This window comes from Tenrec ecaudatus, chromosome 11 (genome assembly GCF_050624435.1).
Source record: "Tenrec ecaudatus isolate mTenEca1 chromosome 11, mTenEca1.hap1, whole genome shotgun sequence".
Taxonomy (NCBI): domain Eukaryota; kingdom Metazoa; phylum Chordata; class Mammalia; order Afrosoricida; family Tenrecidae; genus Tenrec; species Tenrec ecaudatus.
In genome coordinates, this window is record NC_134540.1 from 19459976 (window position 1) to 19486946 (window position 26971).

The following is a 26971-nucleotide window of genomic DNA, read 5'->3' on the forward strand; positions in this document are numbered from 1 at the left end:
CGGCCCAGTGGCCGCAGCAAGCTCCCAATTTCAAGTGCCCGTCTCATTAGCTGAGGAAATGCTGAGCTTTCTGAAACGTGACCGCTTCTATCAGGGCTGGCAGCACGGTCTGTGGAAACCACAGGCTCCACAGGCCCCTGATTTCTGAGCTAAGTGTTGCTAAGTCTATCACTGCACAAAGAAAGAGCCTGGGCCCCTGAGGCCACATGGTAGAGACAGATCTGCAACACGTAAAGCAGTGCTCATTTAAATTTCCTGCTAATCCTCTAGCCCATTTCCTGCAGGACCCAGAACTAAAGGACCGGGGCGTAGAGGGGGTGGGGGTGGGCAGTGCCCATACTACTAATATTGGATTCATAGGTGATTCCAAAGCTGACAAGAAGTTTATAAAATAGGAGGGGAAAAAGAAAAAGTCCGCACTGCATGTTTTTAATCCTGTGTGATACTACCACCTAGTGGTCTAAATGCCTAAAAGGAACCTGGTGCCGTAAAAATGGTCTCGCAAAGAAGTGCCCAATGTAAAACTGTTACAGAGAATCAATGCTGTTTGTTGTGGATCTGCTCAGCTGGTGCCCAACACGTGTAACCTCAAAAGCCGAGGTGGCATTCTTAACAGAGCATATTTATTTTTCAATTCAGCAATTGCCTACCATGCATTCTGAAGTTCCTCTGTATTTTTGGTTTGTTTCTCTTTAAGCCCTGGGTGGTTAGTGTGTGGACAGCTAACTTCAAGGTCAGCAATGCAAAGTCACCTGCAGCTCTGCCGGGCGAAAAATGAGACTGGCTGCTCTGTAAAGATATATATAGAGAGAGCCTTGGAAACGCTACAGGGCCCAGTGAGCCCAAATCAACTTGATCGCAGTGGGGTTGAACTGAGAACAGTAGAACCCCAGACCTCGACGCCAATCCTCTCTAGAAGGAGCGTCAACATGTGAGGCAGTCGAATTCCACATCAATTTTTCCCATAAGAAATAGCTGAAAAGAGATTAATCCATTCTCGACTGCCAAGTTTTTACCCTAATCTTGCCTTTTTATACAAAACATTACATAGAAATTTCAAAGTAAATAAGGTCAGGGTAAATAATAAATTTAAATAAGAAACACAACATTAAAAAAGTTTTTCACAACTACAGTATGGCCCATACCTTGAGATCGATGAGGATCTGGATCGGTGGACGCAGAGGAGAGGGATGGAGAGAGACTCATTGTTTGGAAGGGGAAGCCCCTTCCATAAAATCAACTGGTAGCTGCTTTTCAGATTTTTTTCTCTTCTTTGCCTTTTTTCACTAGGACCTGGCTGGCTTTCTCTTAAAAAAAAAATCTAGCTAATATGGTCTGCTGTTGGCATTTCCTTAACTGCTTTCTAAGAGGGTTTACTTACTAAGTTATCATCAACAATATCAATAACACGGTCAACCAGTTCCTTATCATGATTCTTTAAAAAAACAAAACTCTTTCTTAGGACATATGTTTTTTTATCCAAAAACAGTACAAAAAGCCACACAAAAAAACTAAGAAAATTACAGCAAAACACTTGGAACACAGCTGCAAAAGGTTTAAACAACACGTACTAACAAGGCCAACTAACGCCAAGTAACCAAAACACGAACTGTTTGTGTTAACAAAAATCACCTGCATCGGGTCCGAGGCCGATGTTTTGTTCGAGTTCTGGTGCAAAAATGTTCCTGACATTTCCCGTCGAAATCCGAAGGTGTCGAGTGCTGATGCGGTCGAGCACCGCACGGGGGCTCCCTGTCTTTGTGGGCGCCGTAGATGAATGACAGAGCCCTGGCGGTTCAGTAGTTACATCTTGGAGTGCTAACGGTGAGGTCAGCAGTTTGAAGCCACCCCAACGATGGGGTTTTTCTACTCTCCGAAGAATGCCTGTCTCAGAATCCCGCAGGTGCAGGTGCATCCTGTGGGTGTGGTGGCCGGGAGTGTGGCTTTGGGAGGTAAAGGAACTCAATTAACTCGGCCTATGGCCGCAGCAAGCTCCTAAGAGTGGTGCCATGATCCATCTCGATGTCACTTTTGTGTCTCCCATCAGCAGAGGGAGGCGCAGAGAAAGCGAAGTGGGTCTGCGTTCTCCAAAGGAGCCTTGATGGCGTGGCGGTTACGCATGGGGCTGCCATCGGCAAGCTGGGTTGTTTAAAACTACGAGCCGCTCCTCTGGAGAAAGATTAGATTTTCTACTCCCTTAAAAAATCATACTCTTGGATACTCACAAGAGCATTTTACCCTATGAGCTGCTTTGCATCAGCATTTTGTTTTGTGGGTTTGGTTCTCCAAAACAGTGAGTTCGTTTATTATGCCAACCTGGCAGATAAACACATGTGGGGTTAATTGAAGGGCGGAGGGATAAATGGCTCAGTGAGCCTCGCCTTTCTATTTCGCGGGTCTCTTGCTTTGTGATAGTCGCACCAGGGTGCAGCTGCCTTAGCAGTTCCCTGCTTCAGCTGGCAAGGCTCACTTCCTGCAAGACGTCCCCAAGGAGAAGCCCCATGGACCTACCCCATGCAGCCCTGTTTGCTGGAGCAGCCATGTGGAAACCCCTGCCAGCGCTGAGATGGTTTCACGTTCACTGACTCGGCTTTCCTCCTACAGTCGGCATTGTTGTGTCTGTTTTGTAAGATGGAGGAGGACTTTGTGGACTGGTATTGAACATATGGGTTAATGGGTTAATGTTGGACTTGTGGGCTTGGGCATCACTGGGTTGGGATGTTTTCTTGATGCACCCTTAATATTTACATAAAACTCTCTCTTATATATCAGTTTCTGTGGATTTGTTTCTCCAAAGGACCTAGACTAACACACACAGACACAGTGGCTGCAACAATGGGCTCAAACCTAAGAACAGTTCTGAGGCTGGCGCAGGGCAGGGGCCTGGCAGTGCTTCGTTCTGTGGTACATTCAGAGGATCGCAATGGGCCCAAAGCTGACTGGATGACCCCCAACCACAATAGTAGCCACGGGCTCTCCACCCTACAAGCCATCGAGTTAACACCCTGAGCTGGATCACCATCCAACTGATCAAGACTGACATTACCCCACCGTGTCCTCCACCCTAAAAGCTAACATTATGAATATTAATCATTACAAACCTTGAGCCAAACCCTTGGGGCTTTGGGAGGCAAACAAAGGCAGCTCTTTCTGGAATACACAACTCTCAGGCGAGCAAGCTTTACCTGATCACAGACGGGTTCTCGCACATTTAAGAAAACTTGCCTTTCTCCTCAAGATCTATTCTGACCCCTGCCCAAAGGGTGAGTCCCACCACCTGAGACTTCCATTCTCCAAGAGAGGTGGACGTGTTTGAAGGGGATCCCCCACGGAGTAATAAGGCATCCGAATAAAGGCACTCTGGGAAGGACATGAGCTGGGGAGCAGGCAGCCCAGGCCTCGGGCCTCTTCCCTGATTCATGTGGATTCTGCGAGGTGTGGGGTCAGGAGCCCAGGTGGTGCGGTGCTTACCCTTTGGACTGCCATCTGCAGGTCAGCAGTTCCAAACCACCAGCCGCTCCTTGGGAGAAAGACTGCATTTTCTGTTCCCTGAAACAATCACATTCTCAGAAACCCATGGGCATGTGACCCTGACCAATAGGGTCGCTGTGAGTCAGCATCGAGCAAGTTTGGTTTCGGGTTTGGGTCTCAGGGTCATAAAGTTTAAAAACACTTTTAAAAATAGTGCATAACTGCAGTTTAACATTTAAAAAGAAAAAGAAAAAGGCAGAGTTTCCCAGATATGCTCAAACCCCAAAACCAACTGCCATGGAGTGGAAGGTATCCCATAGCTGCCCTCAGGGACACAGAACTGTCCTGAGGGTTTCTGCAGCTGTTTCAGTCTCCTGGGGCAGAGAGCCACATCTTTCTCCCTTGGCGTGGTGATCCCACCTGGGGGTTCACTAGATGGCTGAAGGATGGAGAACCTGTTGCTACCATTGTTAGGTGCAGTTGAGTCGTCTTGGGGCTCAAGGCGACCCTCTCTGTGCACCACAGAATGAAGCGCAGTGGTGAAGTTGGCTCTGACTCATAGCCAAAAGGACAGCGTAGAACTGCTCACGTGGGGTTTTGTAAATATTCTTAAAAGTAGAAAGCCTCGTTTTGCTCCCAAGGAGTGGCTGGTGGTTTCACACCGCTCACCTTGCAATTTCAGCCCGACGTGTAACTCCGCTACAGCATCAGTGTTCATTTAGCTCATCCTGAGGAAGAGTGTGTACCACAGTGGCACTTCATGACATTTGCCACATGCAACATCTCTGATCACACCGTGTATCAATTCCCCCAGTAGACCTTCTTGAGTCAGGGATTGATGGTGTTCCAATATTTTATGGGGGGGAAAATATATAATATATTTGAGAAATGAACTGGTCTCCTCATTCCCAATTTATCAGTTGCCTATAGTCTGGGGACCCGCTCCCTTTACTCCTAGTGATAGGAAACCTTTGGATCAATTTGTAAATCCAGTTCCATGCACTCTTCCAGCTTGAAATAAAGTTCCCCTAACTTGGGAAAGATGAAAAAGCCAGAAAAGAACAGAGGAAGGGGAGCCTCTGGGGAAGGGCCCTGGGCTTCCAACCACGAAGGCTGAACCACCACAGAATCCCTGTGGTCTGTTGCCGTGGGTGAAGTCTTCCTCCGCGGTGGGAACTGGGCTGAGGGGTCTCACTGTGGAGGAGAAGACTGGACGCTGGCTGGCGGCTCTCCCACAGTCCCAGAATGACAGAAGAGAAGCTGCATTTCCCTACTTACAAAAGGTGGGTGTGGCCTTCTGATGGCAGACCAGGAAAATGGACCCAAAAGAGTTGCCTGCTTGAGATGAAGGGCTGGGGGCTGATGTGACTTCCTGGGAAGGCTCTCCTGCCCAGACCTTCCAGCCAGGGGTCAGATGCAAAAGTGCACACTATCATGAAGGGCTAGCCAAGGACACAGACCAGACATGACTACACCAATAGAACAAGGCCACCACAGACTCCCACAGGGCCATGACACTGTTACCAGAGCTTAGGTGTCACCCAAGGGAAGAAAGGGGTTAGTAAAACCCTGATTCAACTATTGAAGCAAAATCCTGATTCAACTATTTTAGAAGACCTGGATAGATGTCGAAGACTAGATTTGAATGCTTTGCCTTCGGGGGGGGGGAAATGGAGCTTCAGACAGGTCTTCAATGCATTAAAACATAAAGAACTTTGTCATCATTGAACTCTATGGTGTGAGCTCACTCGCTGCCATCAAGTTGATTCTGACGCACAGCAACTCCCCCACCCCACTGGTCAGAGGAGTGCTGCCCCTGTGGGTTTCCACGGCTGTAAAATCTTCACGGAGCAGAAAATCTCATCTTTCTCCCTTGGAGCAGCTGGTGGGTTAGAACTCATCATCTTGCCGTCAGCAGCCCAGTGTGTCACCTGCTACACCACCCAGGTACAACATGAATGTACAGGAAACTCTGAGAAAGCTAGGAGCTGTGAAAGGCAGAGACTTGGCAGAAAAGGAAACCCCAATTATTTTCCAGTAATTCTCCTCCTAATCGTAAATGGCACGATAGTATCCTGTCGGAGGTAGAAAACTTGGCATCCTGACTCAGAGTTCACTGTTTCACACGTGCAGCTACATCCTCGATACGCCCAATGAAGAGAAAGCCCTCAGTAAGACACTTGTGACGGTCAACTCATGGACACAGCGTCCTTTCTCCTCTCCCCTGTCCTCTCTCTTTGGGTCTCTTCTTGGAGAGCTGGGTTCTATTCCTGAGCCTGGGACTTCAACCTACAGAATGGAGACATTCTAAGACTCTAGCCTCGTTCTGTATCAGAACCTGGACCGCGCCAAGCTCAACATTTTAAAACATAAGGATCCTGCATTTCTGACTGATCGAGAGGCAGAAACAGAACACCAAACACACATAAACCAAAGTCCTTCTGACCATCTGTGATGGATGCTTTTCCAGTTGCTGTAGGACAGGTTGAAAGGGCTCAGGACCCAAATCCCACTGCCACCAAGTTCACTCCCACTCAGAACAACTCTGCAGTACAGAGTAGAACTGACTCTATTTGTTTCTCAGACTTCAAATCTTTGCTGGAGTGGAAAGTCTCATCTTTCTCCCTCTGAGTGGCTGGTGGGTTTGAACCACTGACCTTGTGGTTAAGAACTCAGTGCGGGACTCCTTGAGGACACATGAGTTTCTACCAATGTAAAAACTCTCTGCTTAGCCTGAAGTGCCCAGAGGCAGATCAACAGAGTTCAGTGACACCAAGTTAATTGTAGAAATGATAAAGCACTTTAATGAGAATATCTATGTGTGATATGTAAGCATAAGATAAGTAGCCAACAAATTGTGTCCATTTTAAATAGCCTGAGGAAATAAAAATTGCTCTTATGTCATTTTGCTGATCCTAGTAAATATGCCCTATGGAATTTTGAATAAATCCCATGTCTTTTCAATGTGAGTACCAAGAAGTTATGATAATAGTCCTTCCACAGGATCAATGTTAAAGAAAAAATATCACTGTCCAGGGAGAACTTTGAAGATATAGATATAAACATTAAAAAATCCTTTCAGAATTCACCAAGAGAGCAATAAGAGTGACCACACTGGGAAAACATCTTTAGCAATGAGACATCAGACAAAGGACTTATTACTAAAGTCTACAATACTCTGCTAGCCTACAAGAAGAAAAAAACAAATAGCCATTAAGGAGGTGGGCAGAGAACCTAAACAGAGTTTCACAAAGACATAAATCTGAATGGCCAATAAACATATGAGAAAATGTTCTCAATCCTTAGCCATAAGGGAAATACAAATTAAAATAACTATGATATACCACCTAACACCCTCAAAGACAGACCAATTCAAAAAAATAAAGAAACAAGTGTTGAAGGGGATGTGATGAGATAGGAACTCTCGTCCACTGCTGGTGGTTCTGTAGGTATGTGCAAATGTTGTGAAAATTGATTTGGCATTACTGAAAACAAATGGAAATCGAGCTACCATGTGACCCAGCAATCCCCTACTGGGCATATACCCAGAAGAGGTAAGAAACAGACCATGGCCACACATCTGCACCCCAATGTTCATCATGGTGCAGTTCACATTGGAAACAACCTAAATTTCCATCAACAGACGAATGGATTAAAAAACCCTGGTACATACATACAGTGGAGTACCATGCATCCCTGAAAAGCAGTGGTGAATGCATGAAGCACACTGTCACATGATGCTAAGTGAAGTAAGCCAGGGACATGGAGGAAAAGCCACTAAATGCATGAATTCCCTGGACTAGGCCCAGGCACTCTGGCAGGAATCAGACCCAACTCAGGGTTGCATATGGCACCCAACTAAAAAGGAGGGGAAAAGAAAAGGAAAAAAAAGAGGATGTGAATGTGGATATGGATAGAAACAGAGCACTAACCCACCCATGGGGAGGGCATTGGTTATCTCTCCACAGGAAAGGGCAAAAGGGACCAGACCTTAACCTGGTTCACCAAGCCTTTGGGGCAACATACTGACATGAAACAGTGAACTAACAGAAAGGTCTGCAGGGCTGGCCCCATCCCAGCTACATTGATCCCCTCCCCCAGAAGATTTCACTGCAGAGGACAGCACTGAAGAAGACACAGCCTGGAGAGAGTGGCAGGTCTGCCCAGACCACACAGGAGCAAACTAAGAGAGAAAGGGATAGAGAGAAAGAGAGAGAGTGGACCACAACCTGACCCACCAAGCCCAGAGGATGACACCCCTGCTGGGAACAGCCAAGGCACAGAAAGGTCAGCCCCACCACAAGCCATGAAGTCCCCACACTGACCCACAGCACTGCAGGGGACAGTACTGGAGACATAGTGCAGGAATTGTGCCTGGTCTGACCCCCACCCCTCAAGCCCCTACCGCCCACACACACCCAGGGGCAAAACACAAAGTTAGCCCAACAGAGCAGCATGGGGAGCAAAGCAACTAAGTCCCTAAGGATTCCTGAAAATAGACTTCAGACTCGGAGAGCAGGACGAGGCACCTCATCAGACTCCATCAGAAAGCATACATAAGGGTCAGCAGACAGACCAGGAGCTATTTATAGGCCCCTTTGTTCTTCTTCCTCTTCTTTTTCTTGTCTATCTGTATAAGATAGGCAAGATAAACAATCTCAAGGAGAAATAACAGGACCGACAGTTTTGTGGGGGACAAGGAAGGGGGGGAGGAGAAAGGGAGAAGGGTGCCAACAACCTCAGAGACAAGGAACCACCACCACCTGGTGGGGCTGGATCAAGTGCAATGTAGCTGAGGGGAATGACTGAGAGCCAAATGAAGGTCCAACATGAGAGTGGGACAGAGGAAAGTAAAAGGAAATACAGCAGCAGTTCTCAAACAGTGGATGGTGTAGATATGAAAATAATTATAATTTATCTAGGGTTCATGAGGGTGGGAAGGGAGGGGAAGGAGGAAAAAAAGAGTTGCTGATACCAAGTGCTCAAATAGAATGAAAATCTTTTGAAAATGATGATAGCAACAAATGTGTACAAATGTGCTGGATAGAATTGATGTATAGATTGTTATAAGAGTTTTAAGAGCGCCCAATTAAATGATTTAATAATTATTATTTTTAAACTTTCAACAGAGTTGTCCTACAGAATAGCCAAGAGAGTTACTGAGTCAAATGATAAGCCGTTATGTTTTAACTTAACTCTATCAAGTTTATAATGTTATCTGTCTGATACAAGGCTCCTCATATCCCTGGACTCTGATCACAGGGGATTCCCTGGAGGCTTAATCCATCTGAGACCCTTCAAATGGGTTTGGCGCTTCCACTATCACCCATAACCTTCTGTAAACCAGTTGGTCCCAATTTAAGCTTCAATATCTTTTCCTCCTCCAGATTTGGATTTCATTATTTACAGTCCTTGGATCACACAGACTGGTGTTCCTCGTCGACATGGACTTAGTTGACACTTTACTTAAAGGGCTGCTTGTTTTAAGACAAGTCTTAAAGTTGTTTCAGTTTTTTATATTTTCTGATTTTTTTTTTCTGATGGAGGCTTTTCTCGGTTTTGTCACTGTTGTCAGGTTGGTTGTTTCTTGCTTTTGTTTTGTAATATATTATGCATATGAAATTAAGGATAGCTAAATCTACAGAGTCAGTAACTGAATTAATAATTACCTGGGGGCACAGCAAGAAAATCTGGGGAAAATGGGAGGCTGAAAACCATGAGTACAAGAAAGGAAAAAAATGTTCTGAGATTGATGGTAGTGACAATTGCACAACTCTTCTTGTAAGATCAAACTATTAAATTATGACATGTGAATTATATGCCAATAAAACTTTTAAACATAAAATAAAAAGAGGAAATTTTACAGTTACAGAGTCAACTACACAGGTGTGGTACTCACATAGTCTCCTGTCAACTTGACAGAAGGGTTGGAGTCTAGCCTGTCAATCAGATCACAGTTTGATTACCTCAATTGGAGATGCTAAGGAGATAAATAGCTCACTGGAGGCTTCGCCCATTCTCTCTGCCTTCCCTTTCCTGCTGTTGAGATATGCAGAGAGCTAGAGGAGACGCATGGAGACCTACACCAGGGTTTAGATGCTTCCACTGCCACTGGATCCACAAGACCTTCCACCCACTGACTTGGTGTTCTTCCTGCATTTGGCATCATTGCATGTGCTGCGTGAGTCTAAAGAGGAATTTATGGACTAGTATTGGACAGATGGGCTAATATCAGACTTATTGACTTAAGGATTTGGCCAGGATGTTTTCTCAATGTACAATTGCTCATTTATATAAAGCTCTTTCTTATACACATGAGTGTCTATGAATTTGTTGCTGTAGTCTACCCGGACTAAGACAACAGGTTAAGCAGTACATAGTATAACACTGAATTACAGTTAAACATAAGATTATAGTGTGAAAAATCCATTACTACCAACTTTTATGACAGAAGAATGACTACTTAGCCCATGATTTATTTTCATGGCTTTTACTCATACGAGGAAACATAAGGGAGACTAGTTCTCACACTTACTTGCCATTCTCAAATTATCCAGATTCCAAATCTTCATCTCATTGATAGCATAAACAGATATTTTATGTTGGTTTATACAAATCAAATGTTCAAACATGTTAACTACTCCCACATATGATCCTTGTTAGGGATGGTCCCAGAAAATGCCCTTGTCCCCTCAGCTCTCTCTCTTCCTAAGGAACTCACTAATGCACATGGTTTTCATAATGAAAGCAAGGTGGTCTTACACAAAACAGTCAATAAATATTTTTTTCTGGGGAATTCATAAAAGCTAATTATGGTTAGTACTGGGCTTGTCTTCCCAGCACTCCTCCCACCCCACTCCCCTTGAATAGCAATGATGTGGTCTACAATGTATCTTCACAATCCCCTTGAATAGCAATGATGTTGCTTATAAAATGTATCTTCACTTGGAGGAGGGGAGTATTGATTGCCAAAAGGATGGAATTAACCTTGGTTCAGAAATGGGTCCGTAATCCAAATGTGGCCAATGAGAGTTGTTTTAAAGCCTCTCCTAGAAACTTGAGAACGAGGAGAAATTAGTCTTTCTTTCAGTATATAAGAACAAGGAAGCATAAAGCCTGTTGGCCATCTTAAAACCCAGATAGTGACTAGCCGTATGGTCAGACCAATGTAACAGATGGCAGAAGTCTGAGACTAACAAGATGGTTCACTGATAGCATTGTTGAACTGCTAGATAGGACAGTCTTGTTTTCCTCTCATGGTAGTTTGATGGTTTTAGGTGAACTTGTATGATGTATGATGTGGGAACAGAATCCAACCTGTCAATCAGGTCATAGCCTGACGGTGTAGGGGGAAACGAGAAACCTCCCGCTCTCTGCCCCTTTTACTTTCCTGCTTGTTGGGGACCTGCTGCTAACCTTGAAAGCTGTCACTTCTGTGCCGTGTCTCCACCAACTTTGGATCTCCGAACTCTACACCCACTGGCCTGTGATCTTTCTGATTCCCGGTTTGCCACTCTTAATCACTGACGTGTGGCTGCGTCAACCTGAAGAAGGACTTGCGGACTAGCCTTTCACGTGTCCGAGTGGAACGCTGCTGTCCATGATTTTCGGTGACTGGTTTAAGGGACGTACAACACGTTTTCCTTCCAGGGTGTCTCCAGGTGAACTCAAACCTGCAGCCTTTCAGTTTTCAGCCAAGCTTGCCAGCCTTGTGCACCCCAGGGGCTCCTTCTGCTCCATGTGTCACCTCAGTCCACGTGAATAATCCCTGAACTCTCACACATTTTATTTTTTTCATAGTCCTGATGCTATCTACCTAGCATGCATAGAATTATTTTGGCATGTGCCTTTCTCCTTGGAGGAAAAAAACAGGTCTTAAGATCTATCATCTATACTGCCAGAATCTACGTGTGGTTGTTAGGTACCATCAAATGGGCTCCAACCCACAGCGACCCAATGCACAACAGAATGAAACACACGGTCCTGCAATGGCCTCACGATCCTTCTTATGCCTGTGTCCATTGAGGCAGTCACTGTCCATCCATTTCATCAAGAGCCTTTATCTTTTTCACTACCCTTCCCCTTTACCAAATATGCTGTCCTTCTCCAGGGACTGGTCACTGCTGACAATATGTTCAAAGTAAGTAAGACAAAGTCTTGCCATCCTTGCCTCTAAGGGGTACTCTGGCATTCCTTCTCCCAGTACAGACCGGTGTGTCCTGTCCGGGGAAGCCAGCCCCTAACACATCATTACGGGTTCGGTAGGCGCAATTGTACAGCGATAATAAGTAAAGATCATAGTAAAGTTATAGAGAGCATGAGAGAAGTATTGAAATAAATGGGAATCAGACATGTTTCATGGTAGTATGCTCACCTCTGCCCTGCTTGAGGGTTCACGTGGAGGGAGAGAGTTTAATGGTAGCCCAGGCTATTTATCTTCTCTGGGGACATGCAAGCCCCCTAATTACAGGTGAGGACATACGTCACAGGAAGGGGCTGTACTATAGGTAATACAGAAATCAGAAGGGGTGTTCTAGGGAAATACACGCAATAGGAAGGGGAGGGATTGGGGTTATACATGTGACAAGCTGGGCAGATCCTAGGTTCAGGATGGCGGCCTAACTTTGGCCTATTCCCTAGATCTCCATAGGAACCATTATCAGTAGGGTGTGAACGCTTGGTCTCAGGCCTCAAGGAGGAATAGTTTGTCCCCAGTAGCAGGGAGTGAGGCCTGCCATATAGTCCGGTTGACTAACTGCCCTAGAGACCTACCCTGTAGTCTGGTGACTAACTACCCTGGGGAGGATGTCTGTGAGCCTTTGACCTCTCCCCACAGTGTCCTTTGAGCAGCCCGTGGCACTTCTAACATGCTTCTCCCGCACCACGATTCAAATGCAGCGAGTCTTCTACGGTCTTCCTTACTCGATGTCCAACTCTCAGCTGTATATGAGGCAATGGAGAATAGCATGGCGTGGGTCAGGCACATCTTAGTCCTCAAAGTAACATCTGTGTTCTTCAATACTCTAACGATATCTTGTGCAGATTTACCTAGTGCGATATGCTTTTTAATCTCTTGACTGCTGATTCCATGAGCATTAATTGTAGATCCAAGTAAGACAAAATCCTTGACACCTTCAACTTTTTCCTCCGTTTATCATGATGTTACCTATTGGTCTACTTGTAAAGTTTTGGTCTTTACATTGGTGTATGTACATTGAGGTCTTCTTTACATTGAGGTGTGATCCAAACAGAAGATTACAATGCTTAATCTCCATCAGCAAGTACTTCAAGACCTCCTCAGTAAGCCAGGTTGCGTCATCTGCATACCTCACATTGCTAATGAGCCTTCCTCCAATATCGATGCCACATTCTTCTTCATCGAATCCAAGTTCTCTGATGATTTGCTCAGCATACAGATTGAACAAATATGGTGCGAGGATACAACAACCCTATTGCACCCCTTTCCTGATTTTAAACCATGCAGTGTTCTCTTGTTCTGTTCTCACAAGGACCTCTTGATCCATGTCCAAGTTCTGAATAAGCACAGTGCAGTGTTTTGGAATCCCCACTAGTCTCAAGGTTATACACAGTTTCGGTAGTCCACATAGATGAATGGCTTGGAATAATGAAGGAAACACAAGTAAACATCTTTCCGGTATTCTCTGATTTAAGCCAAGATCCATCTGACATCAACAATGATGTGGGGGAAAGACCAGCCCCCCACAACTAATCGTGGGTTCAATAGGTGCAATTGTATGGTTAAGATATATATAAAGATTATAATCAAGTCATAGAGAAATGGGAGAGAGAGTCAAATAAAGAAGTCAGACACATTTCATGGTAGCATGCTCACCTCCTAGATGGCCATGATCTTACCAGCCAGGTCTGCACACAGCATGGGCTGAGGGCAGGAGAGCGAAGCGAAGTGGGAGGATTTATTGCTAACCCAGGCTTATATCTCCTTAGGGGGTGTGATTACAGGTAACCACACATATCACAGGAAGGGGCTGTACCATAGGGATACACATCATAGAAAGAGGTATGAGAGTGACAAGAAGGGGATGAGTTAGGGGTGTGCATGAAGTAGGAAGGGGAGGGACTAAGGGCATACATGTGACAAGAAGGACGGACCCTAGATTCATGATGATAACCTTGGTCACCCTTGAGTGGGCTTGACCTCCCTGGGCTCTCCTTCAGGGAAACAATTTACTACTATCCTTATCAGAAGGGAGTGGGCCTTACTTATTGTGGGATCAACAGTGGTGCCTGCTTCCTCTGGATGGCTGATAATCCTTAGGGAGAATGACCCCTAACCTACTTCTGTTGACCTCAAGTGTATAGTCATTTACCACGTGTAGCAAGCAGCTAAGTTTGGCATATATTTGGGGGAGACAACTTGGGAGAAATCCTTGCTTCCAACACAATGATATCCCTTGGTCCACATCCTCTTCTGAATCTTCTCTGAACTGTCAGTTCCCTGACAATGTAATGCTGCAACCATTGTTAAAAGATCTGAAGCAAAAATTTTACTTGTGTGCGATATCAATGATGATATCAATATCATGATATTGATCGTTTGAGCATTCTGGTGGGTCAACTTCCTTTAGGATGGGCACAGATATGAATCTTTTACAGTCAGTTGGCCAAGGAACTCTCCTCCAAATTCCCTTGTTTAGACAAGTGCTTCTTCAGCTTTCTGAAACATTTCAAAGGGTATCCCATCGATTTCTGGAACTTTCTATTTAGTGCAGTCAACGAAGTTTAAATTTCTTCCTTCAGCATCATTGGTTCTTGCTCATATACTACCTCTTGAAATGGTGGACTGTCAACTAGTTCTTCTTGGTACAGTGATTCTGTGTCTTCTATCTTCTTTTGATGCTTCCTGCATCATTTAATATTTTGCCTATAAAATCTTTCAAGATTGCAACTTGAAGCTTGAATTTTTTCTCTTGTAGTATTTTAGTTTCGGATAGGCTGAGCATGTTCTTAACTTTTGGTTCTCTAATTCTAGGTCTTGCACATTTTTTAAATAATATTTGGCTTTGTCTCCTTGAGCTGTCCTTTGAAATTTTCTATTCAGCTCTTTGATTTCATCCTTTCTTCTGTTTGTTTTAGATACTCTATGATTAACAGCAAGTTTCAGAGTCTCTTCTGACATCTACTTTGATCTTTTCTTTCTTTCCTGTCTTTTTATTGACCTTTTTGCTTTCTTCATGAATGATGGTCTGGATGTCCTCATACAGCTCAATGGGGCTTCCATCACCAGTGTGTGTAGCAGTTAGGTTTATTGTGCCAAATAGGGCAATAAGAACATGTGGATGGAGTTTAATCAGATCACAGCTTGATTGGAGGACAACCAAAATAAAGACAGCCGGCATCCCATCTCCCTTACTCCCTGGTGATCTGACCAGCATGCTGCTACTTTAGCTAGTTCTCTGCCTTGACCTGTGTGCTGCATTACCTGTGGGTCAAGCCAACCCGTGGATCGTGTTGCTCAAGCTTGTTGAGGCCCCTTTGAGACCCACTTCACCACACTGCTGGTGTGTACATTGCTTGAACTTGAGGCTGGTGCATCCTGTCATCGTGCTTGAGTTTGAGATCCTAGAAGGGCCTGCTTCGCTAAGCTCCCAAGCGACTGATTATTGCTGACCCATCCTGCTGTCTGCTGCCTTCAAGCATACTCTGCCTGTCTTGACTGAGGGAAGACTCTGCTGTCTGATTCCTTGACCTTGGACATGTCAGCCATGTGAGTTGAAGGAGTTCCAGTATGTTAACTGTTTCACGAAAGTTGAGCTGAACTGACCCCTCTGTGCTGCTGTGTAGACTAATTAGCTGTTACCTTCCTTCTCGCTGTATAAACCCATCCATATATATATATATATATGTGTGTGTGTGTGTGTGTGTGTGTGTGTGTATTATATATACATCCTTGGGGATGTCTTGCAGGAAGTGAGCCTTGCCAGTGGAAGCAGGGAACTGGATAAGGCAGCTGCACCCTTGTCCTACCACCACCCTTCAATTAACCCCACATGTGTTTATTGACCAGGTTGGCACAACAAACTCAAGCCTATACCTGTGGGGGAAGGGCCAGCCTCCCACAACTAATTGCGGATTCGATGGGTGCAATTGTATGGTTAAGATACATAAAAATTATAATAAAGTCATAGAGAGCATGAGATATAGAAGATATAAAGATCATAATAAAGTCATAGAGAGCCTGAGATATAGAAGAGAGATTGAAATAATGGAGTCAGACATATTTCATGGTACCATGATCTTACCAGCCAGGTCTGCACACAGCATGGGCCAAGGTGAGGTGGGGTGGAGATCCCTGTTTATTGCTAACCAAGGTTTATATCTACTTAGGGGGTATGTTTACAGGTAACCACATGTCACAGGAAGGAGCAGTAAAATAGGCATACATATCATAGGAAAGGGATGTACAATGGGCATAAACGTAAAGGAAGGAGATGAGCTAGGGGTGTACACATGATAGGAAGGGGAGAGGGACTAAGAGAGATCTTTGTTTCCCACATATACCAACCCATTTCAGCTCACTGATGCCTATAACATCAATCTTCATGTGTTCCATTTCATTTTTGGCCACTTCCAATTATTCTTCTTTTTTTTTAAGTAATAAATCTTTTTATTGGGGCTCATACAGCTCTTATCACAATCCGTACATACATCAGTTGAGCAAAGCACCCTTATACATTCGTTGCACTCATCATTCTCATAATTTACCTTCCACTTGGGTTCCTGGAATCAGCTCAGTTTCCCTTTTCTCCCCCTCCCCCTCCCTCCCCGTTTTCCCCTTCCCCCTGGTCCCTTGATAGTTTATAAATAATTATTATATCTTATCTTACACTGCCCGGCATCTCCCCTCACCCACCTCCCCATTGCCCATCTCCCAGAGAGGAGGTTACACATAGATCTCCAAGATCGGTTCTCCCTTTCTACACCCCCTTCCCTCCTGGTGTCGCCACTCCTACCGTGGGTGTTGAGGGGTTCATATCTTGCACATTGCAAGTTCCGATCATTAATAGATCTTTGCAGCTATTTTTCTTTACGTTAAATCATGCCCCAGCAGCAAATGGGGGTCCTGAAGGCTCCACTGCCACAGGTTTTACCCAACTTATGTCACCAGTCAATCCCACACCAAGAAATCAGCTCCTCTATAGTCACATTTTGAGTGCCCTCAGACTGTGGGGTCCGCCTGCTGGCAGGATCTCCAGCGATGCTCTGCCTTTTTTGTTTAGGCTTCAGTATTTAACAATGCTTAGAAACTATGCACAAGGCTTTCAGCGGCTTCTTACTCTGAGTGGGGAGCTGAGCCTTTCTTCATTGTCTGTTCCTCGTCTGTTCACTGTGGGTGACCCTGCTGGCACTTGAAAACCCAGTGACATAATTGCCAGCACTCCAACAACACACAAGTTACCACAGCACAACAAACCGACAGGGAAACAGCTACATCGTTTGTGGTCTCTATACCTCAATGTATATACATATAACTCAACGTAAAACAGAATGAAACCCTGCCTGCTCCTGTGCTAACCTCATGATTATTCTTATGTTTGAGCCTGTCCATGCAGCCACGGTGTCAATATATCCTGTGAAAAGTCTTCCTTTTTCCGCTACCCCTCTACTTTGCCCAGCATGATGTCATTTTCTAGGGACTCGTCTCTCCTGATAACTTGTCCAAAGAATGCTCTCTAAGGAGCATTCAGGCTGCACTTCTCCCACATCAGATTTGCTGGTTCTCCTGGGACTCTCACTATCCTTCCCCAGCACCACACTTCAAATGCATCTCTTCTTCTTCGGTCTTCCTTATTCAATGTCCACCTTTCCCGTGAGTTTCTGAGACTGTAACAGTTGATGTGAATAGAAAGCCTGCTCTCTCTAGTCCACAGAGTGAGTAGTGGTTTCAAACTGCTGACCTTGCAGTTAGCAGCCCTGTGTGGAATCACTGCCGCCCTAGAGCTCCCTGACATAACAGAGAAGACCCTGCTTCTAAACAAGATCACATCCATGGGTGTGGGGATTAGAATTTCAATTTGTATTATAGATATAGTTACAATTTATAATGTATATTATATACAATATGCAACATTATATGCAATGTATATATCACATATAACATATGCACACATATATCATTTCATGCCTCTAACTGGCACAAATAGAACTTGTGTCCTATTAGCATACCTGTTACCATCCCTCATCCAGATCACTAGGAAGGAAGACACTGCTCAATAAAACAAGTGAAATCCCAACACTGACACTCGAACAAGCACCCCTTTGTTATTATTATTTTACGCCTTGCTCACTGGAACAAGGCATAAAATAATAATTGATTGATTGGCTGGCTGGCTAGCTCTCACACACTGTAGGATGTAGATGGAATGGGAACTTCAAGTAAAATGCTAAGATTAAACTGTTGAACAGAACACATGGAAGTGCCTTACTACTTCCATTCCTGATTTGGGCTCAGCTTCCATGCCCTCTGCTCTCAGAGGGTGTCTTTGTTTCCTAAAAAGCAGCTAGAAGCGGAGTGCCTCAAGAGGGTGCCTGTAAGAAAACAGGCTTTATTTCCTCGCAGTTGGAGAATTCAAGTCAGGAGCTCAGCTCTGTCAGTTCCTCTCGTCTCATTCGCCCCAAGTCGTCCTTGGCGACCCTAAGGTACTTCCCCAGTGTGTGTGCATGAGTGTGTAATCTTCTCTTTTTAAAACTCAGATGCGATTCCATTTAGATACCATGACAATTAACACCTCAAAAACAAACAAACAAATGCTGCCATTGATTCAATTCTGACTCACAGGACAGCAGACAACTGGCCCTGTGTGTTTCCAAGACTAACTTTCCAGGAGTAAAGGCTCATGTTTCTCCCACAGAGTGGCTTCAAAGTGCTGACCTGGCAGTTAGGCACCCACTATGCCACCAGGGCTCCCTCACATAATAAAAAAGGCCCTATTTCCAAACAAGACTGAACCCACAGGTTTGGGGATTAGAATTCCAATTTATATTTAGATGTATTTGATCCATAACATAACCAACCTCACTTCCATCCAATTTCAACTCATAGCAAGCTTACTTTCTCCCACAAATCAGCTGGTGGGTTCAAACTGCTGACCTTGTGGTTTGCAGTCCGATCCCCACCAGGCCTCCTTAATCCATAGAACGGGGATGAAATCATCTTCCCTTCCTTACATTCAAGTCAACTCATAAAACGACACCATTTGCTTTCTCAGAAATTCTGGAACAAAGAACTCCTCCCCCTACGCGGTTTCCTCACCTCCTCCCCATGGGGGAAAGAGTGAACAATGCAGCCTGCTTAGGCACAGATTGAAGGTCGAAAGTTGCCACTCACACATGGCCTGCCTTCTGGAGCCTTCTTTTGGAGCTGCCTCTGCAAAGGGCACATGCATTCTTCTCTCTCCAAAGGGCCAGCCCACCAGCATGGAGCACAAAGAACTCCGCTGTTCCCGTGATCCACTAGCTAATCTCAATTCAAATGAGTCGCAGCAGGGAGTTTCAACAGAAATGAAGGAAATACACTTGCTCCCTGGCTGCTATCAAGATTCCCAATGGGCTTGGCATGCTAAAAGAAGGACCGTCCATCTTCCAGGTAATTCTCAGATGTATGCACTGGAGAAAGAGCCCACTAGAGAGCGCCTTTGCGTGCTGATTGCCTCTGGAACTCATGGGTATGAAGAGGAAAGAGCCAGCAATACATTGTGATGTTTCGCAGCACAGAACTGGCTCATGGCATCCAAGAGGCAGTTGACTTTGATTGTGACATGTCTAGAGGAACAAGATGTTTGCTATTTCGGTATTCTTTCACATGTACAGGTCGGTGACGTTAGTTACATTCGTCATCTTTTATTTTAACATTTTATTAGAGGCTCATACAACTCTTATCACAATCCATACATATACATACATCAATTGTATAAAGCACATCTGTACATGGGCAAAGAATCTACATCCGTCATCTTATGCAAACATCACCAGGCTCCATTTCATAACGGTGCCACCAGCCTAACAGAAAGCAGCTCGTGAGCCTTGATGGTAGAGCGGCTTGTGTGCGGGGCTGCTAACTGGAAGGTCAGCATTGGAAACCTTAAACGATCCAAGGGAGAAAGCTAAGACTTTCTGCCCCTTGAAAGATTTACAGCTTTGGAAACCCAAAGGGGGCAGTTCTGCCCTGCCCTCGAGGGTTGCTATGAAGCAGAGTGACTTGTGGACAGGTGAGTTTGGTTGAGTTTCACAGAAGCTCGGTGTCCCCTAAGCCATGATGTCATCTTATTCCTTCCGGCTTACTCCACCCCTCTCTCCCTGAAGCAAGATACCACGCTGAAAGTAGCATCGACTGCAGAGTCAGCACATTCTTAACACACTTCCATCTAAAACCATCAATCCCAGGCCCAAATCTTGGAGGGGTGGGGGTGGAGTTTTATCAGTTGCCATGAAGCTGAACAAAGAAATATACTTTAAGGGAAGGTGAAATGAGGGGTGCAGAGGGAGCAGTGATTACATGTGGGATTACCAGTGCCAGGTCAGCCGGTGGAAACCACCAGCCACTCCGTGGAAAAGACAATGCCTTTTATTTCTGTAGAGTTCCGATTCTCAGAAACCCATAGGCGCAGTTCTACCCTATGCTATAGGGTCACTCTTACTCAATGGCAGAGAGTTTGGTTTGGGGAACATGAAGCAAAATGACCTGGATTTTTGGCTAAGCACCCAAAGTCTATGTACTCACAACTGCAGAGGGGACTGGCTCTCCAGTGCACTGGCAACTCTATGAAGTCAGCATACCACCACCGCACAAAAATCAGTCCCATGCAGTTAACGTTTGCAGGCACTGCCCACTGAATCAGCTATTGCATTCAGGAAGGCAATCTGAGCAGGTTCACCAACACCAATGCGTGCATGGTCAGGAAAACCCCATACCACAATTGCTCTCCAACTGTCACCTTGCAGATCTCATTGACCAGACCCAGAGGCTGGGTGCCATTTGACACATCCGCCCATCTTCCAGAAAGATGTTGACTCCGTGGGTACCAGAGTCTTGGTTCTTCTCCTGCTGAATGGGCACTTTTCTGCACCCCTGACTTCTAATGTTAGCGTATTCTCTGTCCTTGGACATCTTCTCTGTAATAGGGACCAGGTGATACCCTGCTTAGCCTAAATTCCATTTACACTATGAGAATGAGACAACTGTATTTCCCACCTGGACTTCTTGTTTGAATTCTATACTGGCATGGTTGGCTGCCCACTCCACCCCTCCGTGTAGAGGTCTGATTATTTAACCTTCGTTTATCATTTTATTGGGTGGGGCTCATACAACTCTTATCACAATCCATACATACATCAATTGAGTAAAGCACCCTTATACATTCGTTGCCCTCATCATTCTCAAAATTCGCCTTCTGCTTGGGTTCCTGGAGTCAGCTCATTTTCATTTTTCCCCTCCCCCTTCCTCTCAGCTCCCCCTCCCTCATGAACCCTTAATAATTTATAAATTACTTTATCTTATCTTACACTGCCTGGTGTCTCCCTTCACCCACTTTCCTGTTGCCCATCCCCCAGAGAGGAGGTTATATGTAGATCCCTGAGGTCGGTTCCCCCTTTCTAGCCCCCCTTCCCTCCCGGTGTCACCACTCTCACCGCTGGTCCTGAGGGGTCCCTTCCCTTGTTTCTAAAACCAACTCCAAAATGGGTTTGCCAGGCAGGTAGCCAAAGTCTACTGACCTGTGGCCTCCTTCCACTCACCCTCATTCCATTCCAGGAGCATGATTGCTCCTTGAACATACCAGAAGTTTCCTGCCTCCGGAATTATGCTTGTTCCCTACACCTGGAATGCTTCTGACCTCAAATAAATACCCAGGTGGTTAGCTTCCTCATTCCTTCAGGCTTTGGCTCAGAGGTCATTCCAGATAAAAAAGGGCCCTTAGCCTGTTTGCAGCACTCTTGAATGCGCTGGAGCCAAAGCATGTGTTCTCTTATTGCCCTGAGCACCACACCTACGGGCTATTTTTGCCAACAATGTTTCTTTTTGTGAATTAGGTGGGGGTTTTACATTCCAGAGCATCAATTTCTAACCAAAAAACCCACTTACCAAATCCCGGAACAGCCTGCGCTCTCCCCCCATCTCTGGGTTATTCTTGTGGATCGTCTTTCCCTTCAGCCGCCTATTACAACCTCTAGCCCATTGCTCATCCTGCCTCCGTGGGAGTTACATAATCTGGTGTCACCTTGTGAAGGGGGTGGAGTTTAGCCTGTCAATCAGGTCGTAGATTGATGGCCTCATTTGGAGGCACCATGGAGAAAAAAACTAACTGGAGGCCAGATACACTCACTCCCCGAGAGACATTCCTGACAAGCCATATGGAGTTACCTACCCTGAGGCAGCCAGAGCCCTGGAGCTGGAGGAGCCATGTGGAGACCCACACCAGCACTAAGATGCTTCCACCGCTACTGGATCCAGGAGACTTTCTACCTAATGGACTGTGATCTTCCTGCATTTGGCATCATTGCATATGTATCATGAGTCTGAAGATAAAATACAGATTGGTATCAGACATATGGGCTAATATCAAACTTATGGGCTTGATCTGGATGGGGCTGTTTTCTCAATATACAATAGCTCTTTTATATAAAGCTCTTTCTTATACACATCCTTCCTTGGCCTCCCAGCCTCCTGAATAGGTAACCTCTAAAGCAGTGGTTCTCAACCTTCCTAATGCAGCGACCTTATTATACAGTTCCTCATGTGGTGGTGACCCCGTTTGGGGGCGTATCTGCATGTGGGCCGACCTGCCGGGAGATGAAGAGAAGAGCAGTGTTCTCGGTTCCTAAAACCATCGGAAATATGGTCTTAGGTGACCCCTGTGAAAAGGGTCGTTTGACACTCCCCCCAAAGGGGTCGCGACCCCTCGGTTGAGAACCACTGCTCTAAAGTCTATTCTCTGTTGTCTGAAAAACTGTCTTGTTTTCCCTTATAGCAATAGTCTCTTCCGACCCTTGCCCTTTCGAGATTGGTTAATTTCGCTCAGCAAAATGTTCTCCAGGTCGATCTGCGCCATCAAGTGCTTCATGGTGGGTTTCTCCCCCAATTAGAAACAGAATTCCACCAGGGCCAAGGCTTTGTCTATCCGCTGCGGCGTCTACGGTTCCTAGAGCAGAGCCTGGCACACAGGTTCGAGTGAGAATATTTGCTGAATGGCGGCATCCCCCTTTGTTTCCCAGATGAAGTCACACACACCGCTGGGGAGATCAAAGGTGCTCCAGTAGCTGGGGGTGGAAAATTGCTCTGAAACCTGCACTAACAAAGTTTCCTCACAAGGCAAGAAAATGTGAGAAACAAGAGGGGGGAAATCCTCGGGAGAATAGAGACTGAGTAGAGAAATCAACAGATTCAAGTGAAAAGACTAAAGGCATACACAAAGCGAGATGCAGGTCAGACGAGAATGCGGCACAGGCCCACTGAGAGCACGTGTGAGGCGAAACGCCCACACCCGAGGCACTTAGTATTTAAAAGGCGGAAGGTGAAGCCGCATGCTTAGTCATTCATCTGCCCGTGCATCCTGAGGACTGCTACATGTGACACGGAGAACACGGCGGGGAAATTCAGTGCGGTGACCATGCGGTGAGATGGACAAACGCGATAGGTGCTTCTTCGTAAGAACCACACAAGGCAGTAGGAGTCACGAGAGCCTGCACATACCTGACCTTTGGGCCAACAATCTCATGTCCATGAATCTAATATAAAGACAAAGCCAGAGCTGTGACCAGAAAACACATCAACAAATCTTAGAAATAACTGAGATACAGCCACTACATTCACCTATTAATGTCAGAAGAGCCTCAACATAGTGTACTATTCAGTCATTGACAGAGAAATAATTTTGAGAGGAAAATTCATCATCTCACATCAAGACAGATAAATAACCCTAGGTAGAAAGAGCGCACACCAAAGCCCTTACCTTTGGCTGTGGGATTGAGAACTAGCTTCTCTGAGTGGTGCTTGCTAAAGGTCCCTCCGTAAACGCACATTGTGAATAATAACAGAGTTTAAGAATAACAGAAAACTGGAGCTTAATTTTCTCACATGAAAGCTTCTTCATTGTACACTTCAACACAATTCTCATTTCCTAGGATTATGCGCCCTTGATTATCTTGAAGGATTTGGGGAAGGTTATGTCTTTCCTCTGGTCACGCTGAAGTGTGGTGCCTTTCTCATTCCCAGGCCAGATTTCAGGATCGCATAGGTTCTCTTTTGCTCGACAGACTTTCTCAATTCACTTTCTTCTTTGTTCGCCTGACTTCCCCGGCTGTGGGATTTTGTGCCAATATGGCCACAGTGTACCACTCGCCCCCTCGTACCAGGAAAGCACACAGTATCCCAAAACATCACGTTCCAATAAAGGAAGCTCCTGCTCATAACTGTAGAAAAACAATGTCAAGATTACGGTGACAGCTGTCAAGACTTGTCCTGCTGTATGCTTTGTGCGTGTCTGTCATTTTTCATTCTTGGTCAACTCCTCCCTTTGGAAAGCTTTAGCTAGTTAGTACACAGTATCAAGAAAAGCCATATCATTAAGAACACTCAGATATGAAAGGTAGACACACATGAAGAAAGCACGCTTTAAGTGCAACCTGAGTTTTATTTACAAAAGCATTTGAACAAAGGCTTACAAGTTTCTGGAGAAAACCTTCAGATATACAAACCAGGGTTATATTTTTGTTACTGAAAAAAGATGCTTCTTATTGATGATTACTTAACAGTTATGGTAAAGAAAATACAGCCCCCCTCATTAAGCCAATCAAATGTTACATGAGCTCATTTTTCTTTAAATCATAATATTATTACATACGTTGGGGGGGGGGTACAAAAAGCAAATTTGGGAGTGGGATTTGATAAAATTCTCCATCTGGCTCTGCATGAATTAGAATACATTATAATAAACAAAGCAAATGCAGTCCCAGATTTATATTAGCTATCTCCAAGAAGGCTTAAAGACTTTTAAACAAAACAAAAAATTACCCTCTTCAAAACACCACAAGAAAGTTAAACTAAATTCATGATCAGCCTCAAAAATATTTTGAAAATCTTATTTTTTTTCCTTTGTGCTTTTAATATAATGAAAGCGAGAGAAAGAAAAAAGTAAATACTGCACTTTCCCTCCCCCCCACACGTAATTACCTTCTTATAAATAAACAACAACAACAATACAGGTTGTCTCAGGAATACAGTGCTTCTATGTCATCTAAGGAGGCAACAAAAAAGAACCATGCGGGGAGGGGCGGTTATTGTTTTAAAAACATGAGAGAGAACAAAAGACATACAACATGTATTTATAGGTCTATGTCAGCAGCAGCCACCTCTTCTTCGATCTGCACCAGTGCTTTCGTATGAAGGGCTACGTCACATGGCGGTTGGCTGTCCAGCTGAGCGAGGAGGGAGAGAAGAGGGAAAATCACTTAGATTCAACAGCACTTGGGTGTCATTACCAGGGATGCCTACTGGACACAGTCACCACTCAGAGAATGGCCCAGCGAGGAGGCAAGAACAACTGTGTCCACTCACGCTTAGGTCAGAGCCAGGCACGTCTACAGCCTTTGGGCTCTGCACGTCTTTGTTTGCCAAAATACGGAGTTGAGATGATTGTGGATATAAGAGTCAAGGACACTCAACTCTCTGTTATTTGCACTGGAGGAGAGCAAAGGCATGGGCAGCCATCCAATGATTCCAAAAATCAGGTCTATTTGGCTTTGGACTTTGATGAGAGGGAAAAAAGGCACACACATACACACACTCCCTCCATCGTGTGCCCAGCCTTGCCCTCCTCCAACGTCAGTGTCGGCATCCAGGGATGGACAGGACGGCTGGAGCGGAACGACTCCAAGCCCATGGACAGATAAGAGAGAGTTGACTGGGCTTCAGCCATTGACAGAAGCACTCTGCACATCAAGGGCCGCATAAATACCTCAGAGTTCAAAAGCAAATTGTTTTGCTGATACCACTTGCAATAGCCCCTTGCAGTGAGGAAGAAACACATGTTACCGATATCAAGGTTCAAAATCTAAACAGCAATGAACGGCTGCCTTTCTGTCGCTAGAGACAATGCGGCTGCTCTCGGTCTGGGAGCGCATTTACATAGAAGATGCGCTCGGATGTGAAGTAGCCTTTGACATTTCTGAAAAACTCCAGCCCCTATCCCGCCACCCCCGCAAGGAACCAGGACTCCTGTGACTGGAGCTGAATGATACGTGGCTGTAGGCGACCACCGAGAACACACTGATGGCTTGTTCTCTCGTGCTTTCTTGTAACGGAGAGTTTGGGACACCGTGTTTTACGCACTCCATGTACTCCGAGTCCATTGTGAAGGGACAGCACGGGGCTGAAGGTGGTGGGGAGGGAGAAGCCATCCTTCGCCAGCACAGAGTCATCGTCCAGTCTCCTTGGAAAAGTCGCTTTAACCGCGCTGGGTACTGTCGGCGGCCTTTGCAGACCCCGGGCAATGGCACCGGAGGCGGCCCTGGCTCTCACCCACCTTGTTGCCCCTGGCTGGCTCCACAACCCACCCTCCATCCTTTGGCTGGACTGCTGCGTGCTGGCCCTCACCGTGCACACCTTTTCCAAGGGAGAAGCTGCCAGTCCTAAAAGCCGCAGTTCTAAGGCGGGGGGCTGGCCGGGCAAAGCAAGGGCACCCGGGTTCGTAGTAGGAGGGAAGAAATGGTCTCTCTGATCTGCTCTCTTACATTTGAATCGGAGATAGCAGTCGTTGCAGAACAGCTGGTTGTTTCGGATTCGGACTTCGGCTCCTGACGAAGAGCCTCCGAGGTCACAGTCACAGGCCACGCACTGGGGACGGGGACACAAACAAGGGAGCGTCCGTGAGCAGGCCATTCAGCAGGGCTTAGGCCAGGCCTCAGGAGGAGGAGGGGGTGGGGGAAGGAGGAGGAAGAGGAGGAAGCAGCAGAAAGCAACTTCTAAGCTCCTTGGTATATTTCAGCAAGAGCAAAAGAAAAGGCATATTTTTAAAAAGAAAGAAAAGGGGCCAAATATCATTAGTAGATTAAAATGAACGCTGCCAGACTAGACATTATTTTTAAGCATTACTACAGCCAATTGCAAGAGCCAGGTGAATGAGTCTACAGATACCTAAAAGCAGAAATGATTCACTGATCAGCTGAAGGAAATTTGGTCCCGGGGGAACATAAGCAGGGGTGGAGTTGGGGGGGGTGAGGCACCATGGGAGAGAAGGGGCCACGCGCATGAAGACAGAGGTTCTGGCAACCCACCCTATGCTGGGCCACACCCGGGACCCCTTGTGCTGGCTTGGCAAGAGTCCTCCCTTCAGTCTGGGTAACTTGTACATGGGGCCAAGCACCAATTATTCTGACTCATTCTGCTCTGCCCAGGAAAGACCCAAGCCAGGGATGTTCACGGGGAACCAGGCTGTGGTGTGCGGGTCTCTGGGACATGGAGGGAATT

At 45.7% G+C, this 26971-nt stretch overlaps 1 protein-coding gene across 5 annotated transcripts in view; it reads right to left on the reverse strand.

The window, feature by feature from the left end:
- Positions 1–24117: 24117 nt before the first annotated feature.
- LMO7 (LIM domain 7) overlaps positions 24118–26971 on the reverse strand; it is a 254442-nt gene continuing 251588 nt past the window's right edge. For all 5 annotated transcript variants that reach the window (XM_075562969.1, XM_075562970.1, XM_075562966.1 and 2 more), the window contains 2 exons: positions 26236–26338; positions 24118–24921 (listed from right to left, as the gene is read on the reverse strand). In XM_075562969.1, coding sequence (XP_075419084.1) covers positions 24899–24921; positions 26236–26338 — 126 coding nt within the window. In that variant the 3' untranslated portion in view covers positions 24118–24898. The remainder of the gene's footprint in view (positions 24922–26235; positions 26339–26971) is intronic.